The sequence below is a fragment of the Sphaeramia orbicularis genome, chromosome 19, assembly GCF_902148855.1.
Source record: "Sphaeramia orbicularis chromosome 19, fSphaOr1.1, whole genome shotgun sequence".
Classification (NCBI taxonomy): Eukaryota; Metazoa; Chordata; class Actinopteri; order Kurtiformes; family Apogonidae; genus Sphaeramia; species Sphaeramia orbicularis.
Genome location: NC_043975.1, coordinates 6,314,355 through 6,334,330, shown reverse-complemented (window position 1 = coordinate 6,334,330; position 19,976 = coordinate 6,314,355). Strand labels below are relative to the sequence as shown.

Below are 19,976 nucleotides of genomic sequence, written 5' to 3'. Positions count from 1 at the left end.
GCATAACCATTGTTTTTGATGACTTTTGATGGTCTAATAATTTTTTCTGCGACTGTATATATGTGTGTGTATATATGTGTATATTAAAACACAATTAGAACAGCAATTTGTACAATATGTACTAGACAATATATTATCAATATGATGATTAAAGAAATGTTATTAGATTAGAATAGATTAGATTAGATAGAACTTTATTTATCCTTTGGGCACAAGAAATACCACAAAAAAATAGCAAAATAAGTATTAAAAAAAAAAAGTAGTGAAAAATTGCAGTTGTACATTGGGAAGGATTGTAGAAACAAGTAGCAATAATGAAGTTGTAGTAATAATAATAAATAGGTTATTATATTATGATATTATGATATTATAATATAATACACACACTATTTATATGCATTTATATTGTTTAATAATCACAAGATAAAAGTTATAATAAAGTTCTATTACAGTTACATTAATGCATTCACATAAATGGGTGTGCCATCATTGATGTGTAAACACGAAGAGGGCATCAGTTGAGTGTTTAGGATCCAGGAAACCGGTTCAGATCGCATTGCCACCACAGCTCTCAGCGATAGAGGGCTGATCTGAGTATGAGTCTGGACCCGGGCCACTGGTCTGTCAGGAAGCCACTTGGAAGGCTTTCGGTGTGTTCGAGTGCCTCCCATCTATCTGTGACAACCACTTCATTGTGTTGGATATGTAGAGGAAATGCATCACTGTAATAAATTTGCTCACTCTTAAGGGGATTGCATCAGTGTTTTCATCTTTTTTTTTTCTTTCAAAGAGAAGAAATATTGACATAAGAATTTGTGTCTGTTTATTCTGAAAAAGACTCATTCTGAAAGCCATTGGCGTCGAAATCATCTTGAGTATTCATCTTGTAGTGAATAGAGTCCTTTTGTCTCAGCTTGAGTCATAACATTGAATATGTTTGCTGTCTCTGTGTCCAATAGATGTGGGAGGAAGCTATCATTTTAGGAAAGGAACTGGCAGAACAGTACGAAAATGAAATGTTTGACTTTGAGCAGCTCAGCGCATCCTTGGTAAGTGATCTTATTGTGTCGGACCTCATCTGTCAAGCCAGTCAACGACAAATATAAGTGATCAACTGTTAGCATTTATATGTCACCAAAGCACAATTACGCTGAAATGCCACCGTATTATCAGAATGTTAAAAAATATTACACAACATATCAAGTTTATACTTTGTGAGACCTATACAAATATCATACCTACTTACTTTTACTACTTTTTTTACATTAGCACCAACCAAAGCATTTAGAGCATTGAATAATATGTAGTGTCAGTTCCTACCTAGGATTTTTAAGTACATCAAACATAGAACTGTGAAAAAAATTAAAAACGACAATGAGATAACTGATACTACACTTACATATGAACATATATTTTATACAAACCTTAAAGGGGTTCTGTGTTGTACTGATATTCCAAACTCACTTAGTTCTACCAAAACCACCAAAGAATCAACCCTGTGTATCCACAGACTGGATCACTCACTGAATAAAGTATAAAGTTCATTGTTTCCACACATCTGTATTATGGTATCATCAAGTTTTCTCCCTCAAACTAAAACTCATAGATGCTTATTTTAACAGTCACTCAAAATAACATTGTGTCTTATAATCTTCACATGCTGCATTAGCTGAGAGTTTACATTATAGCTCTGTTATCTTAGCTCTGTTTTTAGACTGAACACAGCCACAGTAAAACCACAAATCACCTCTGTTTTCTGTTCGGTTTGAGTTGTCAGTAGCTGAAATAAAGATCTGTTTGGAATCCAACAAATAAGTTCAGAACTGTCACAGTTTAGTCTGAACCGTGGATCAACAAACAGCAACTTAGCAAAGATAAGAACATCCCATAATAACTGTATTTACCTTCATAAGCCTCAGACTCAAACTCACTTGTGTAGAAGAAACACTGACATTTAACCATCAAACTCCAATCTTTACATTTACAACAACAACAGTGCTTTTAAACTTTATCACTTTGTCTATTTATTTGAGTCTAAAAGTTGTTTCTTAATGGTTCTCATCCATTTGGTCACTTTCTGATGCTTTGGTCAAAGGCCTCGGCAAAGTGACTCACTACTCCCTCTAGTGGTCACATAAATACAATTCCGTTCATATCTCTACAATTTAATACGTAGGCATTTTTGGCAGAACTTCAGAGCGCTCTATTCTAAACATTCTGATAAAATATTTTAAAGGAAGAAGTAGAAATACGACATATAACCCCTTTAAACCTTTAACGTAAGCACACAAGATTTCTGATAACAAAATATGGAAACTTATAAGCTTTAGAAGGTTTAATCCTCACTGTACTCATCTTATCTTGTTTTATTTACCATGTCCATATATATACTGTTCATATCTGTTAATTTTTTTTGATCAGTGTATTTTTATTAAGTCTTTCAAACAAACCGAAAAAGTTAGACAAATACTGAGACGTATAACAAAGGTATAAGACGCCACAATACAAAACAAAACAAAAATAAAGGGTTCCACAATGTAATTACCCAATCACTTTGTACATAGCATACATTATCCAGAGTTAAAGTGCATTGTCAGCTGTTCTACACAAGAAATAAATGGATGCCATACTACATTAAACTTCCCCACTGATCCATTCAATGTGTGTATATATATATATATATATATATATATATATATATATGTATATATATATATATATATATATATATATGTATCTGTTAATTTAAGTGTATTGTGTCTCTCCTCAGAGGAAGCAGGCCCAGTTCTATGAGAACATAGTGAAGCTGATCCGGCCCAAACCAGACTACTTCGCTGTGGGCTATTACGGCATGGGTTTCCCCTCCTTCCTCCGTGTAAGTACACACATCAGCGAACACGCATATGGCTGGTAGTTCAGCGTGGGAAAGCCATTTGGCAAAACAGAAGATCGATACGTATACCAGTACTTGTTTAGTTCCCAGCCTCAGCTGTCAATACTTAAGCGTTTCATCTGTCTAGCTCCGACAGCTTTTGGATAATTGTGAACATCAATGTTCCACCTGGTTTTCACATAAAGGATGTTAAAACAGAGTCAACAGGTGCATTAAAGGGGCAATTTGTAAAATTAAGATTTGGAATTCAACTCCAGTTATCCACAGAGACATACGGCAGGTTGTGGCGCTGTTGTTGAAGCTGCAGAAACTCCCAGAACCGGTCAAAATCACACTATTTTCTTCTCATTTTCACATGTGTTGATAGCCTATAGTTTACATTATTGCATACTTAGCTTGTTTTTTAGCAAGACCATAATAACAACAAAATTGCCACAGCATGTACGGCACATTTTCTTCAAACATTGTCACTTGCATAAACATTTCCTAATGCAAAATGTCAAACATGTATAGACTCCTTCCTATAAGGTACAAATTGTTATTAAAAGATGGGACATACCAGGGATAGGTGTTTAGTATGCTAGCATCAGTAGATATCTCAGCAATACGATACATTTGCTTTGTTCTCATCTCATCAGAATGGTTATTTCTTCAAATCCTATTGATATTTTTAGTCAATCTTTAAACTTAAAAATATTACAATTTGCCCCTTTAAAACCAAAAGCTCCTGTTCTTACTAAGATAATTGGTCTGAAGCTAAAATATTACAAATTTCCCCTTTAAAACCCAAAATTCCCATTCTTATTAAGATGACTGGTCTGAACCTGAAATATTACAAATTGCCCCTTTAAAAACTACCCTTCCATTCAGGGTAGGAAACCCTTTGTGGGGCAAAATGTCAAGCTTAGTGTGTTATTGGAGGACCTAACAAGAGTTTATTACTTTTGTGAAAATTTTCAACATTTTTCATCGCTGGGTAGAAAATCAAGGTTAATGAAGTTACTATATTTGGTTCCTTACTCATAAGGACCAAAAAAAAAAAAAAAAAAAAAAAATCCAAGACGTATATGTAAAAAAAAATACAACAAAAACACATGTAAGGTGAAAGGAACGTGTATTTTAGAACTTTCCAACAACATGAATGCCTTGCCCACATCCACATGATCCCTTTGAACATCATTCCTTACATTAGTACCATTACTTCATGGTACCAAACAAAGCAGGTACACTCACTGTTCATGCAGAGGTGGACCTTGCAGACCCTGGAGACCACATTGGACCTGAGATTGTTGACTCACTGTCCTCACTGGAAATGTTGCTGTCACTGTCTTGCAATATATGTGAAAATGACCAAAAATAGTCACTTGCCCGATGAAGGGTTAAGATCATTTGTCTCGTTTTTTTTCTTTGGCTTCTATGTTTCACTGTACCTGTTTTTAGTTTGTATATCACTCTGCCTGCTGGTCAGTTTTCTAGTCTTTAAAAAAAAAAACAGCAAACATCAGTCACTCCAGGACACGGCAATAAAAAACTCTGACAGTAGAGCCGAGATGAATGACCACAAAAACCAACCAAATCTTGTTTGTCCCCTCAAACGGGTGATTGCGCTGCAAACAGTGGCTTTAAATCCCATTACCTGAACCTCAGCCGAACAACCATTTCTCCACACTTAAACCGTGGTCTGCATCACAATACTTCCCATCAGCCTTTTCAGGATGAAAGTCTGAGCCCAATACAAAGTGAAAGGAGGTGAATTGGAGTCGGTGGCTGCATGCTTACAAGTTAAAATCCCAAAACATACACAGCAGAGCCCCTGGTTAGGTAGCTGGATCCCATTTTTCTGATAAATTCTCAAAGTATTAGCTGTGATTCAGACGGAGGGAGCAGGATGTCGCCCAGATTATTTGACCACTTGAACTAAACTAATCTTCTTTCACCTCCTAATGCACCGGCACATTTTGTCCCAATCTGATCGCAGCTTATCACAAATGAAGTGCAGGATTTTGATATCCTCTGTCTTATTCAGTGCCTGAGCCTCTGCTGGGTCAATATTACAACAGACGTCTGTGGCTTTTTGTCCGTTGAAGGCGTCCAATTTTGTCTGCCTGGGTTTTTTTTTTTTTAACACGAGCTGAATGTGAGCGACTGAGGATTTTTCTTCATGTTGCTTTGTCATAGAGGGTTTAATTTTATGTCAGAGCTTCAACCCCCACATCATGGTTTTGGTAAACTTTGAGTAGGTCTACTGCTGCTTAGAGATACTTTGATTCTACACTTCCTTGATATTGATCAGAATCATGTTTATTGCCATGTAAGTAAACAGGGTTCACATTATTAGGGATTTGTGTCAGTGGTTTGGTGCGAACATAGAACATGGAGTAGGTGAGAAGCATGCAGTAAAAAATAAAACAAGTGGTGCCAGGCACAACAAACCCCACCCCTCGCACTTATTTAGCCCATTATAAGTAAATGTGAAGATTTTTTAAAAATCATAAAAAGAAATTTGAACTTGGTAAGATTTCTTGAAATAAGATTTTCAAGATCTACAGGGTGGGGAAGCAAAATTTACAATATTTTGAGGCAGGGATTGAAAGACAGAGTATGATCAATTAGTTTATTGAAAGTCATGAGAATTTATTTGCCACAAGAAAATTTACACAATAGAAAATGTTTTTATTCTATGTGTCCTCCTTCTTTCTCAATAACTGCCTTCACACGCTTCCTGAAACTTGCGCAAGTGTTCCTCAAATATTCGGGTGACAACTTCTCCCATTCTTCTTTAATAGTATCTTCCAGACTTTCTGGTAATAGTTTTGCTCATAGTCATTCTCTTCTTTCCATTATAAACAGTCTTTATGGACACTCCATCTATTTTTGAAATCTCCTTTGGTGTGACGAGTGCATTCAGCAAATCACACACTCTTTGACGTTTGCTTTCCTGATTACTCATATGGGCAAAAGTTTCTGAAAAGGTATGGATAATAGTGTTAGGTATGATTATGACATCAATATATGTTTGGTTTCAAAACAATTGACGTAGTGCCTGCTGAGAAAAAACAACTAAATGTTCATTGTAAATTTTGCTTCCCCACCCTGTATTATCTAAAAATAAGTTCTTATATCTCACTGAAAAGTTACTATTTAGGTGATTATGTATTATTTTAAGTGTGATGAGCTATTTTGACTAGAAATGAGAAAAATACACTTGGTAAGATTTTAATGTTTATATCTTATTATATTATATTGTCTGTCAATTATTATTTTGTTATTTACTTTCACAGCTGTTTAAAAATTCAGAGGCGGTCTTGGTTGGGGTGGGGATTTGTGTTCAGGAGAGACCCACACAATGTTGCCAATTCATGTCGGAAAATAATAAATAAATAATAAATAAAGAAATAAAGGAAATAAACTGTACAGTAAGCAAGGAAAAATAATTAGGTTAAAATAAAATAAAGCAAGTACTCGGTCCAAAAGGGTAGGTGTACCAGGTGCAAAAAGATACAAAATACTGTCACAGTGTTAAGACATTGAGTGCAAATATCATTACTATTATTGCGCAAATATGCAACGATAGGTCAGTCAGTGATTCTAGTGCAACATGAAACGTAAATCTGAAAATAAGTTCAAAAGCATCTCCACTAAACAAACTTTACCTGCTTTGAATTCCATAGTTGAGTTGACATTATTTATAACACTAACTTTACCAATAAATAACCCTCTGTGCCAAACCAACAGCCCAACATGGCGTAAACACAGCATGTTACACTTTTATAGGTGCAATAAACTTGGCTAGTTTCTGAGTTATGAGCTTCTATTTGTTGCCGTCTGGGGTTAGTAAGTTATTTGTGCTTTTTGTCTGTTTCTGTTGTGTCTAACTTTTACTATGGGCTCACCACGGGACTGACGTGCACAAATTGGTGGAGGATTCATGTTGCTATTTTTGCGGACAGTATTGTGATGTCACTGAATCCCAAACATTAGCATCCAACAGAGAACATTTCACTAAAACAAAAAGAAAAACTTGCCGTTGTCACTATTTATAATTTATTAAATAAGTAAAATGAGTTTGACATCCCTGCCCTAGATTGTCCTTTGTATTATAACAAATAATAAATAAAATCTTTATAGCGATGTTAGTGATTCTGATACTGAATATACCCTGTGCACTTTTTTTTTCCTATTCCCGGGGAACTTTCTCACCTGAATCCCACAAATGACCTGCGTAGTCCAAACTGAATAACATAATGTGAAAGTCCAGGTTCAAGAACACTGATCCCCTAATCATACCCTTCTGATTCTGTTATGAACAACAGCGGTTTCACCGGGTCTTTTGCTTGTTTCCGATGTTCACGCGCCCCTCCTAACCTCTTTCATCTGGCAGGGCACAAACTCCATTACAGACAGGGCAGCCTAATCTACCGGCCTGTTTATACAGCCTTGGAGGACCGCCTGGAGTTCTCTTTTATCTTCCTCTTTTATTCTTAGTGGTGCTTACCTGGAATAACAACAGGAAGGTAGGTTTCAGTTTGCTTTTACCAATAAGATTGTCTTAGGGCAATGGTTCTCAACCAGGGGGCGCACCAGGGGGACACACTTGAGCAAATGGCGAGGGGGGGAGTTTAAGCGACATCATCGTACGTGCAGGTGCATTACCGACTACTGTTGTACGTCACAACATTATAAATCACATACTCTCCCCACGTTCAGAGATTGAGGTCCGTAGGCAGGGGAGTGGGGGGTTGCATATCATCCAGCACATCATTCCCCCCACCCCCTACCCCCTGGTCACAAATTTGTGTTTTTTTTGGGGGGGGGGCAGCAGGTAGTCAATGATAAGGTGAGTGGAGCTCACTTTCAGGTTCTCATAGCTTTGTCTGCAAAGCTAAATAACCCACCATATAATATCCTCATATAGGTCCATAGTGTTACTTTTAGAATTACGTACCCCCCCCGTCCCACAAATTTTTTCGGGCATAGGGCAGGTGCCAGTAGGCTCATGATGCCATTAGTGGGCGTGGTTTGAAAAACTTAGAGAATCTCTGTTTTAGGCTGGAAAGTCCTGTGGTCCGCTTATTTGGTTTGGATCGAATGTGAAGGTTTTTTTTTGTTTGTTTGGGTCAGACCGCTTTCTTATTGCACTTTTTGCTAGTGGACCAAAATTTGTAAGCATAAGCACGCATGTGACGAACTGCGCTGGCATTGGAAGAAAAGTCAGGGGCGGGGTGATTCAGAGACGGCGGGTGTTGGTGGAGGTCCTACGTAACCATTGACCAAATGTCAGTGTGACGTTCAGTCTCCTCACTGCTCCACATCTGTCGATGGCTCATGGCTGCTGCTATTAGCTCTGGCTACCCATGAGGCTCGGCTACTTCCAGTTTTGTTAATTACCCATAATGCAACACCACTACGGTGTCTCGTCAAGCACAAACCCTAACCCTACACAATGAACATAATGAATATAATAATTTATAATAAATAAGAACAATATAATAATAAGGAAAATGAACATAGGAACATAATTAGCTTTTTCATTTTTTTGTGACTTTTCAAAAGATTTCCTTGGAGTACTGTCATGGAGGTGGACAGAAACCAGAAGATATTCACATTTAAGAAGGTAGAGTCAGAGAATTTAGCCTTTTTTTTTTTTTTTTTTAAAAACATTGCTTCTATTTATTATAGATCATCAAAATAGTTCTTGACGATTACAACAGTCACATATAATTCCTCTCCACAGTCCAGTTCACAAAAACAATAAAACACTTATTTTACTCATATGATTAATCACTTACTTGTTGCAGCTCTTGTGAACAGTGAGATGATTCACTTTCACAGCGAGTATGTTAAAGGAATCAAGAATCGTCAATAAGTTTCACACCTGAAATAAATGTCACTGTGGCTTTTTATCATGCTACAAAATTGATACCAACAAATATAGCAGAGAAAACACCAGAAATATAGTGATTTTTTTTTTTTTTTTTTTTTGTGGAGAGTGAGACAAGACAAAATGACCAATCTTGACTATGATATATATGTATTATTAGTAAATGTGTGACGAAGTGGTACAAGTCAATAGCAAATTATTTAAGTGTATACAGCAAATTATACTTTTTTTGCCTTTTTTTTCATAAAACATGCAGATGATGCCATAGACATTAGCTGCACATTTTTTCTTCAGACTTCCATTTCTGTTTTACATAGAAAGGGATTAAATGTCCACGCCCCCTGATATATTTCACAATTACAGATGAACGATTCCAGCCTAAGTACACAGGAAAGCATTTATGCATGGCTTACTAATTAAGATAAATATGTTTAGGGGGTTTTAGCTTCACACTCCTATTTGTGTTGCAGCATCAGTGAAACAGTAGGCCTCTGGGAATAGTTAGTTATGTGAGAAAATCAATACTTTGATAAAGGCATTTTGTATCCAACCCCCTTAAGAATTGATTTTATGCAAGAGCGCGTAATTCAGCTGCATATGATTTATTGGTTGTTGGACTCGAGGGTGCTTTGTAATTGTAAAATTAGCTTTATCATGAACCTTAATTTGAATCTGCACGTAAAACTGAGGCTTTTGTTTGTTTTTCTAAGTGGTGGATTAAAAACTTGTGTTCTGTGGCTGCCTTCCAGAAAACGGGTATTTATCTGAAGCCATCGTTTCAGTCACTAAAACCTCCTCAAGAAGCTGCAGAGGAAGCTGTAACACAGCTTTTAAGTTTTTTGACGTGTTCCTCCAGTGTTTCAAAGACGTACTGTTTTCCTCACGTTACATCCAGTCGGTGTATTTCTCTTCCTCCTCTAACTCCTCTTCCTCTCAGCCCTGAACTTCGCTTAATCCCGGTATTGAGTTTCCTGTGAGCACCGGTTTAAGAGGCAGTCGAGGGTGTGTGAAAGTCGAGTTTGAAATATGCATCTGAATGCACCACGCTGTGAGACACATGGATATGAGCTGTCATGTTCTATCACTCAAAATGCTCCTCAGACAGACCCCTGAGCACACTCACCCAGATGAAGGGATGTTCCTCGCTCATGCATTTTTAGGAGTGCGCTCAGCTCACTTCCCCAATAATATAGTTTTTGTTTTGAGTCTCTGTGCGAGTTAAATCTTATCAGAATCTCCAACAGATTGGAAGCATCCATAACTCCGACTCATCACTTGATATCAGATTGATCTACAGCAGGGGTGTCAAACATACGTTCCACAGCCCAAAACTGGCCTGCAAAAGGTTCCAATCTGACAGGGTGCTTGTGCAGGTCTTGAAAGTCTTAAAAAGTGTGGAATTTTGAAATGCGGTTTTCCAGACCTTAAAAAGTCTGGAATTTTATCTCAAAGTCTTAAAGTTTGGAAAAAAGTTTCTCTCATAGTTGAATTTCAGAGTATGCTCAAAGGCACATAAACTTGTAAAATAAGAAATACATGAGGAAAGCATTTAAAAAAAACTGGATGATTTCACTAACTGGTCAGTACTGGAATGATTCTAGTGAAACTTGTTCCTGTGATATTTATGCATTTTTTTGTGTTTGTTGTTTTGAAAATGTTTCTATCAGTAAAACATAATTTATGCATTCATTCATTCATACATTTATTAAACTGAAGTTTTCTCCTACACACAACAGATACAGTCTCAACTAGAAAAGTAGGCATGCAAGTATAGAAGTACATAAAGTCAAGGTCTTGCTGTGGGGGGGGGGGGGTCTGGAATTTACATTTGAAAAAAGAGCAAACACCCTGCAAGATGAATTTGCAAAGTGCAAAAATGACACTGAAGGTATTAACAGTCAAGGGGTCAAACTCATTTTACTTCCAAATTTTAACAGTATTATTCCTGTTACTAAATATTTTATGCATTTGTAAATCAATCCACTGCGATCTATAAGTTGCAATGCACGTGTGTAAATGATAAGCTGAGGCATAAAAAAGTCTTATTTTCCTTAAGAAATTTCAAGTTTTTGTGGTTATTCACATTTTTTATGAAAGGATAGTTTGTACATGTAAATATTTTATTTTCAGAATTTACTTAATTTACTTAATTTTGCTTCTTTTTCGTCACTAAACCATAGAGAAAAGTTTGGAGTTGTCATTATACTTGTCATTAGTTGTCATATATATGTAATTTTATTATTTTATTTTATATGTCTGTATTTTATTGTGTTGTATATTAGTCGTATAATGCAGTGTTCCCAACCTTTTTGAGCCACGGCACATATTTTACATTAGAAAACTCACAAGGCACACCACCAAACAAAAATGTCACAAAAAGTATATTTATTGAAATGTAATGCAAATCTAGTTCGCTCAGTTTACTTCCTCAGTGTGAAACCTGGGCATGTTTAGTCGAACACAAAGCTGATATTCTTACAGGAATTGAAGAAAGACACACACAAATCTTCCTCAACAGCTCTGAGTCTCTCTCTTTTTTCCGGGGGTTGGGGAGGGAGGTCAAGGAGGGAGCGCAACGGGGGTGCACAGGCGACATTGTTGCAGGGCGTTTGGAACAAGAAAGCTGAGAGGGGTGCGTTAGCGACCCCTCGGACGGACCCCCCAGTTTACGGATTGAGTTCCATTGTGTAATAGTATGGGAGGCATATCCCCCCTGCCCCAACCCGATACCTGGGGTTCGTGAGTAAACCACTAATCCGCGCATCACTGGTGAGGGGGGCTTTATCAACAGAATGCACTGCATCAGGGCCGGTTCACTTTCACTTTTATTTTGCAAAGGGAAACCGGATACTGTTGTCGTAGAGTGGATCATTGGTGCATGCAGTCGTGCGAATCTATATCACGCCGCTTGCTTACATTACAAATCAGGTGTAACTGGATAATTTTCCACGGCACATAGTGGTTGGGCAACACTGGTATAGTAAACTGTTGCTGATAGAGACCAACTGCACTTTCATCAGTAATAAAGCCTTATCTGATCTGTTCTATTCTATTCTATTCTATTCTATTCTATTCTATTCTATTCTATTCTATTCTATTGTACTTGAAGGTCTGTGTCCACACTCTGTTGTTGTATTCCACCTCAGTAATATTGCAGAAACATGAATTATTGCTGCATTGTGTCTCTGCTGTGTTCGCTCATCTTTTAGCCACAAATGAACCAACGAACAGAGGATCATTTTGTCATGGATCACTGATTTGACAGTGATTTTATTTGTAAGAACCAGCAGGTTTACATCCGAAGATAATGAGAATGAGTTATGTGACATTGAGACGATACAATCCCATTGCTGAACAACATAATGTCCTTGGATAAAAAGCTCTACAATAGACAGTGATATAAAAAGATTAGACTGGAATGAATTTCTGTAAAACTGACGACTAATCTCGAAGTTCTGTACCAGCTCAGACTTGGAGCAGCGGATCTTCAGGCAGGTTTAGGAGATTTTCCTGCCGTTGGAAGGGATAACTTTGGAAATCTGAAATCTGAAAATGATCCCAGGCATATTTTCATGGCAGCAACACATTTAATTAATTGGGGAATTTGAGATGCGTCCTGTGTTTGAGCGTAAAACCGTATGAGCATCTCTGGGAGATAGAATGAGACTTTTTTCACACCAAGGTTATAAAATAAAACTTATCAAAAGTGCAAAAATAATTTAGTTCTTGGCCCACAATAGATGTAGATCATTTCAGTTTTGTCTTCTGAGTGTTTTTTTCTGAATCTTCTGTTACTGCCCCACTATAAAAAAATATATATAAATATATTTGAGCCTGACAATCTGTATATTTATGTACTTTATTTAACTTTCAAAAGCCAAAACAATCGATTGGCGACCAAAGCATCTACTGATCAAAACTGTTTAATAACTTCTGAGTCACTAATCCTATCAATACATGTAAATAATTGGTGTAATCTTTTCATGCTCATCAGATATGACCCATTTGGACTCCGTAGTTACCATGGAAACACCGTCATCTTCTACAACATTGATTCACCAGTAAAACCCATGGAGTTGGATCAATGACAGTGGATGGAAATATTGGTTTTTATGTTCAGTTCATCATATATTTTGCTGAAAAAGTCACTTTTTCTTCAGTTTTCTGTATTAAAATATAATAACCTTTGAATTAACTCTCATCTTGGATGAACATCTACACAGTCAGTGAATTAAAGACAGGAAAATACATGATTTTCACTGAAAAATATAATGAATGTTGATAAATGAAAGGTTAAATGTAGAGAAAAATTATTTCAGAAGTTCTGTAAGGTTTAAATAAAAAGTTAAGTAAAATTACATATTATGGGGTCATAACTGGTATTGGGACTATTATTGCATCTCTAATCATAACCTGTTTCTATTCAATAAAACATACCCTTAACATACTTATTAAAGCACCATATAAAACAAATACCAGGAAAACAGGTGATACAATAAATGGAGATAAAACACTGAGGAAAGTCTTGAAGGGTTACCATGGTTACAACAGCAGCATAGAGCAAAAAATAAACTAAGAATAAGAAATACAATATCAGAGTATGAGTAAACAATTTTAAAGGCATTCACATCAGGACAGTTATATATGAAGCCTTTACAATAAACATAAATTCTCAGAGTTCTAACTGCAGGAAAAGGAACAGTGTATGGAAACTCTGTAACCCAGAACTACCTTGAATATCCTTTATTCAACCAGGTGAATCCTCTTTGTGATTAAGATGTCTTTTCCATTAGAGCAGCACAAACACTATGGTGCAAATAAATGAAATACAAAGTCTAGTTAGAAACAGTGAAAGACCAATATAATTTCAAGATTGATTTCACTGCAAAATTTAGACGTAATTATATTAACTAGGGATATTATTTTCAGATTATTTAACATAGAATTAGATGCTGTTTGCACGTAGCTGGGGATGTTTGAAAATGGAGATTTTTCTCTGTGTTTGTGCCTATAGTTTACAATGACAACATCAGTTGTCCTACTACAGGGTGGGGAAGCAAAATTTACAATATTTTGAGGCAGGGATTGAAAGACAGTGTATGACTAATTAGTTTATTGAAAGTCATGAGAATTTATTTGCCACAAGAAAATTTCCATCATAGAAAATGTTTTTATTCTATGTGTCCTCCTTCTTTCTCAATAACTGCCTTCACACGCTTCCTGAAACTTGTGCAAGTGTTCCTCAAATATTCGGGTGACAACTTCTCCCATTCTTCTTTAATAGTATCTTCCAGACTTTCTCGTAATAGTTTTGCTCATAGTCATTCTCTTCTTTCCATTATAAACAGTCTTCATGGACACTCCAACTATTTTTGAAATCTCCTTTGGTGTGACGAGTGCATTCAGCAAATCACACACTCTTTGACGTTTGCTTTCCTGATTACTCTTATGGGCAAAAGTTTCTGAAAAGGTATGGATAATAGTGTTAGGTATGATTATGACATGAGTATATGTTTGGTTTCAAAACAATTGACGTAGTGCCTGCTGAGAAAAAACAACTAAATGTTCATTGTAAATTTTGCTTCCCCACCCTGTACACTGCCATCTACAGGCCTGGCATGCTCTTGATGGTATAGATATATAAGGCCGTATAAATGCAGAGTTTTCCAAAAACAATCATGTCTGCATGAGTTTTTTTTTTTTTTAAACAGAGAAGGGGAAATCTCTGTTTTCAAAAATACCTGACTACGTATAAACGTAGCCTTAAATTCCCCCAAAGCACAGTTTTAGGTTCTTCTGTAAATCAATTCATTAAATAAAAAACTTGTTTTCCTCTGTTCTGGCTCTGGGAATAAGTATTAGTAAAAATGTTCTGAGCGATATTAGACCATATTAAATGTGGAATGAGTGTTTGTATAATGTTTTGAGAGTGCACATCGTATTGCTTTTGCCTTTTGCATGTGAAACCATTGAAGACTTAGAGAAAGTTCTGATTAACAGGGTTATGTTTCTCAAAAACACTGCTTTTAGGCATTTGAAGTGTAGATTTCTCATTGCTTTGACGGCAAAAACAAAAGTGAATTAAATTCTGTTCTATTACGGCGGCAAGTGGCATTTCAAATTATTAGCTCTTAATGCCAAAACTATCTGCACGCCTTGATATGATTAAGACTAAGTGGAGGCTTAAGTGTACTGGATCTTAAAAGCTAAATAAAAAAAAGCCAGTAATACAGCATGTGGCGCTTGTCCGCATCCACAGTAGATTAAGCTACTTAGAAAATGTGTGAAGCCCCATCTTCAGCCACCATGATGTGTTGATTTGGAACTGGCGAGGCGTTTTTACACAGCTGTGTCTAAAGGCAGCGTCATCAGTAGCTCCAGTTAGCGGTGGCGTTAAAGGAGCCATTTGCAGTTTGTCACTTAGCTAAAAGCAAAGTCCTCCCCATGTGAGGCCACTGTGAAGTCATCTGAGATTGTATAATGTCTGAATAGTTGCCAGGAACTCTCTGTCACCCTCATTTCCAAGTGTTTAATATGGAGATTATGGTAATGTATTGTAACCCTGCCACAGCACCAGGCCAAGGTATTTTACAAATGAAAGCCGCTCTCACCCAAGTAACTTTCCTCTGACATGACAGTTTTATCACTGTCGCCTCTCGTTCACTGCTCCCATCAGTTAAAATCACTTTAGCTACTCAGTCTAATCCTCTGGTGAGATGTTCCACGTAACGCCGCCGTGCAAATACCTCCATATGCATAAATTAACGGACATTGAGCTGCGGGTCCACATAATGTATGCAAATGAGCACCACTTACGGTCGTTGTGTTCTTCCCTGTGCGTTTATGTTCAAGGTCTTACTGTGTTCTTCGTCCTCCAGAATAAAATGTTCATCTACCGCGGGAAGGAGTACGAGCGCAGGGAGGACTTCGAAGCACGTCTGCTCACACAGTTTCCCAACGCGGAGAAGATGAAGACGACCACACCGCCCAGCGAGGACACCAAGTGTTCACCAGGACAGTGTATCCTTTCCAGCGCTTAGAATAACAGCATGTTTGGCTATTTTTGCATTCTATATTTACCCGTTTTGTTAAATGTCTGGATGTAAGGTGAGGAGGAAGGTGCTTTTCATGAACACAGGGTTTCTGCAGGTCTTTAGAAAAGTCCAAACATGTTAATTAAATCTGAATTTTAGGCCTTGAAACCTCTGAAAATATCTTTAAGTGTACGTTTACCCTCATTCTAAACCTAACTTCACTTTAACAGCTATAGAGAGCTGAAGTTTTACCCTTCCAACTTAAAAAAAGAAAATATACCAGGACAGTCAGTGGTATCTGTTTAAGTGTAAATGTTCCACTCTGCTTCGTCGAGAAACATCGATAATCAATTAAGACTTTACATCAAGTGAAATACCATAGTGATGCTTTGTTACTTTTGCGTTATAGATTTTTCCCTCTCTATTAAATGTCTATTTGTAAAATGGGGAGGAATACGTTTTTCATGAACACAGGGTTTCTGCAGGTCTTAGAAAAGTCCAAACATATGAATTAAATCTGATTTTTAGGCCTTGAAACCTCTGAAAATGTCTGAAAGTGTTCATTTACCCTCTTTCTGAACCGAACTTCCCCTTCACAAATACAGACAGCTGAGGTTTCACCCCTTCTAACCTTTTTTTTTTTTTCTTTATCTATGTTTAATGTAAATATCCCACTCTGCTTCATCAAGAAACATCAATTAAGACTTTACATCAAATGGAATTCCAAAGTGATGCTTTGTTACTTTTGCATTTTAGATTTTTTCCCTTTTTATTAAATGTCTATTTGTAAAATGGCGAGGAATAGGTTTTTCATGAGCACAGGGTTTCTGCAGGTCTTAGAAAAGTCCAAACATATGAATTAAATCTGATTTTTAGGCCTTGAAACCTCTGAAAATGTCTGAAAGTGTTCATTTACCCTCTTTCTGAACCGAACTTCCCCTTCACAAATACAGACAGCTGAGGTTTCACCCCTTCTAACCTTTTTTTTTTTTTCTTTATCTATGTTTAATGTAAATATCCCACTCTGCTTCATCAAGAAACATCAATTAAGACTTTACATCAAATGGAATTCCAAAGTGATGCTTTGTTACTTTTGCATTTTAGATTTTTTCCCTTTTTATTAAATGTCTATTTGTAAAATGGCGAGGAATAGGTTTTTCATGAGCACAGGGTTTCTGCAGGTCTTAGAAAAGTCCAAACATATGAATTAAATCTGATTTTTAGGCCTTGAAACCTCTGAAAATGTCTGAAAGTGTACGTTTAACCTCATTCTGAAACAAACTTCCCCTTAACAAATACAGACAGCTGAGGTTTCACCCTTTCTAACCTATTTTTTTCTTTTTAAAAATATATCTGTGTTTAATGTTAATATCCCACTCTGCTTCATGAAGAAACATCAATTAAGACTTTACATCAAATGGAATACCAAAATGATGCGTTGTTATTTTTGCCTTATAGATTTTTCCCCTTCTGTGAAATGTCTGTATGTAGAATGAGGAGGAAGGTGTTTTTCATGAACACAGGCTTCCTGCAGGTCTTTAGAAAATTCCAAACATATGAATTAAATCTGATTTTTAGGCCTCGAAACCTTTGCAAATTTCTGAAAGTGTAAGTTTACCCTCATTCTGAAGCGAACTTCCCCTTAGCAAGTGTAGGAAGCTGAAATTTTGCCTTTTCCAAACTAAAAAAATCAATAAAAATAAAAATAATAAAAATAAAAATCAATAAAAATAAATAAATGGTATCTGCTATCTGTTAAAGGGTAAATATCCCAATCTGCTTCATCAAGGAACAATCAATCAAGTTATCAATTAAGACTTTACATCAAGTGGAGGCACATTCAGCAGTTTCTAAATGCAGATTTTTATTTATTTGTAGACTTTCATGTGTATCATCACCATTATCAATGTGTTTCGTCAAAATTAAGTCATATTGTTAGCCTCACAGGATAATTCCTATTTTTGGCCAAATTTTGATATCTGCATAAAATTAATCAGCAGTTTTAAAAGAGTGAAGTTCCACAAATATGCCAAAAATATGACTCAGGTAATTATGCAATGAAGCTAACGAATTATATATACTTCACTTACAGCTCAAAAAAATGTTTTGGGATATAGTACCACTTAAAATATTTCAATCCAAAGTATTATTTATTTTGACAGGTCCTCAGAAAAGGTGGGATTGTCGTGCAAATGTTACTCTTATGAAGTTGCATTAAAGCTGCAGGTGCCAAAATGCCAACAGCTCTCTCCTCTACGTCCAAATAAAAATACCTGATATTATTTCACGCTGCAGTGGAAACATGAACCCACTTTTCTGGTCACACCTGATTGAATTTTAACACACACCTGTCTGAAAACACCTGTGAATGGCCAAAAACCTCCCATCATCAGATAAATACAACCTGAAAACAAAGAAGTTGGTGGAATTATTGTTTTTAATATACTTTTTATAAGGCAACTATGGAACATTTGGCGAATGGCACTGAAAAATATCTTGGAAATTTAGCTTCATTCTTATTTTTAACTGTGTTTTTGCCAGTAATCTGTATTAAAATAAACTAAACTAAAAAAAGTAAACTTTTGAACACAAAACCTGCTTTAATTGGAACAAATAAAATAACAGTTTCCAGAGGCATTAAGGTAGAACTGCATTTGTTAACGTTATCGTCACCTAAAATTAAGTGAGCATTTTGCACTCTACTGAGATCTGTTGAAAAGAAAACTATAACCTTATGTGAAAAAGCACTGAAATTATGGGGTGGAGGTCTGAAAGCAGTAGAGTTGCATGGGAAGTCAGAAAAATATCACCTGTCATCACCCACTATTGTTCCACATTCACACTGACAGCATCATCCAAGTCACCTTCTGATTTTCCTTCATTCCTTGACACTTTTTTGCCAAAGTAAATGTGAAATAGCTCTTAAATTGCTTTCATAATGGTCTTAAAATGCTCAAATTGAAACCTGCAGAAACAATACTGCCAGACAGTAATAATATTTCATTCACGCTCACCTTAATTAGTTTGTTTTTCAGCTCGGCTCTTTTTTTTTTCCTTGACACTTCCCGCTAAAGACATCCAATGTTTCACAGTGAAGCCCATCCTCGACCTGCCTGCCAAGTTCCAAAACAAGTCTGTCTCTGAACAAATATTGAGGTAAACAGGATACAATATCCCCTCTGTATAGAAACTCAATTCTTTACAGATGCAGACTTTGTTATCCCAAATCCAACAGCATGTGTTTCAGTCCTGCTGAGACTGATTTATTTCCCCCCTGTCACTCTGAATACTGTTTAGCCATGCAAAAGCACATTAGTGTTTTTAGGGTGCGTGGCATTGTGGGTCGTTTTTTGGAGGTGATTATACTACTTATTGGGATTATTCTACTCAGAACAAACACAAGTTGACCTTCTTGTCATTCTCGCTGTTTCCAATTTCTACTAGTCATCTGCTATTGGTCACCGTGCCAAGTAAAACATGATTCTACTCATTTCACCCTTATTTCGATGTGGTTGGGATGTCCACTTGACTACTGTTTACATCAACACTGGAAAAAATCAAAATCTTACCAAGTGTATTTTTTTCATTTCTAGTCCAAATATCTCATCACACTTAAAATAAGACATAATCACCTAAAGAGTAACTTTTCAGTGAGATATAAAAACTTATTTTTAGACAATAGATCTGGAAAATCCTATTTCAAGAAATCTTACCAAAATAATTTTCACTTGTTCCATTGGCAGATTTTTTTGCTTGAATTTAGCAAAAAAAAATCTTGAACATTGATGTTTTTTCTCAGTAAAATGAAGGGCTAGGTCTAAAACTAGACAGAAAGTAAAAGAAAAGAAATATAGAAAAACAACAATGTAAAATGTTATATGTGCATCTGAATGTAAAACATGTAACTTCTCCGTTACAAAATCAAATAAAAACTCGAATTTAAAAAAAAAAAAAAAAAAAACTAAACAGAAAGTGAACAGAAACTCAGGCTAAAAATGACTAGAAATAACACAAAAAAAGCTATAACATAAAAACAGAATGTTCTTGACAAACATGACAAAATGTTTCAGCACGTGTAAAATTAAAATTCTGTAATCCCATAAAATTTTGTTTTGAACGTTTTTTTTTAGCTATAGCACACTGTTTTTAAGCACCTATTTATATAATG

The 19,976-nt window shown here is 36.2% G+C and overlaps 1 protein-coding gene across 3 annotated transcripts in view; it reads left to right on the top strand.

Moving 5' to 3' along the window:
• dock1 (dedicator of cytokinesis 1) overlaps positions 1-19,976 on the top strand; it is a 506,089-nt gene that overhangs the window by 427,692 nt on the left and 58,421 nt on the right. For all 3 annotated transcript variants that reach the window (XM_030163232.1, XM_030163231.1, XM_030163230.1), the window contains 4 exons: positions 960-1,049; positions 2,771-2,875; positions 15,653-15,794; positions 18,883-18,964. In XM_030163232.1, coding sequence (XP_030019092.1) covers positions 960-1,049; positions 2,771-2,875; positions 15,653-15,794; positions 18,883-18,964 — 419 coding nt within the window. The remainder of the gene's footprint in view (positions 1-959; positions 1,050-2,770; positions 2,876-15,652; positions 15,795-18,882; positions 18,965-19,976) is intronic.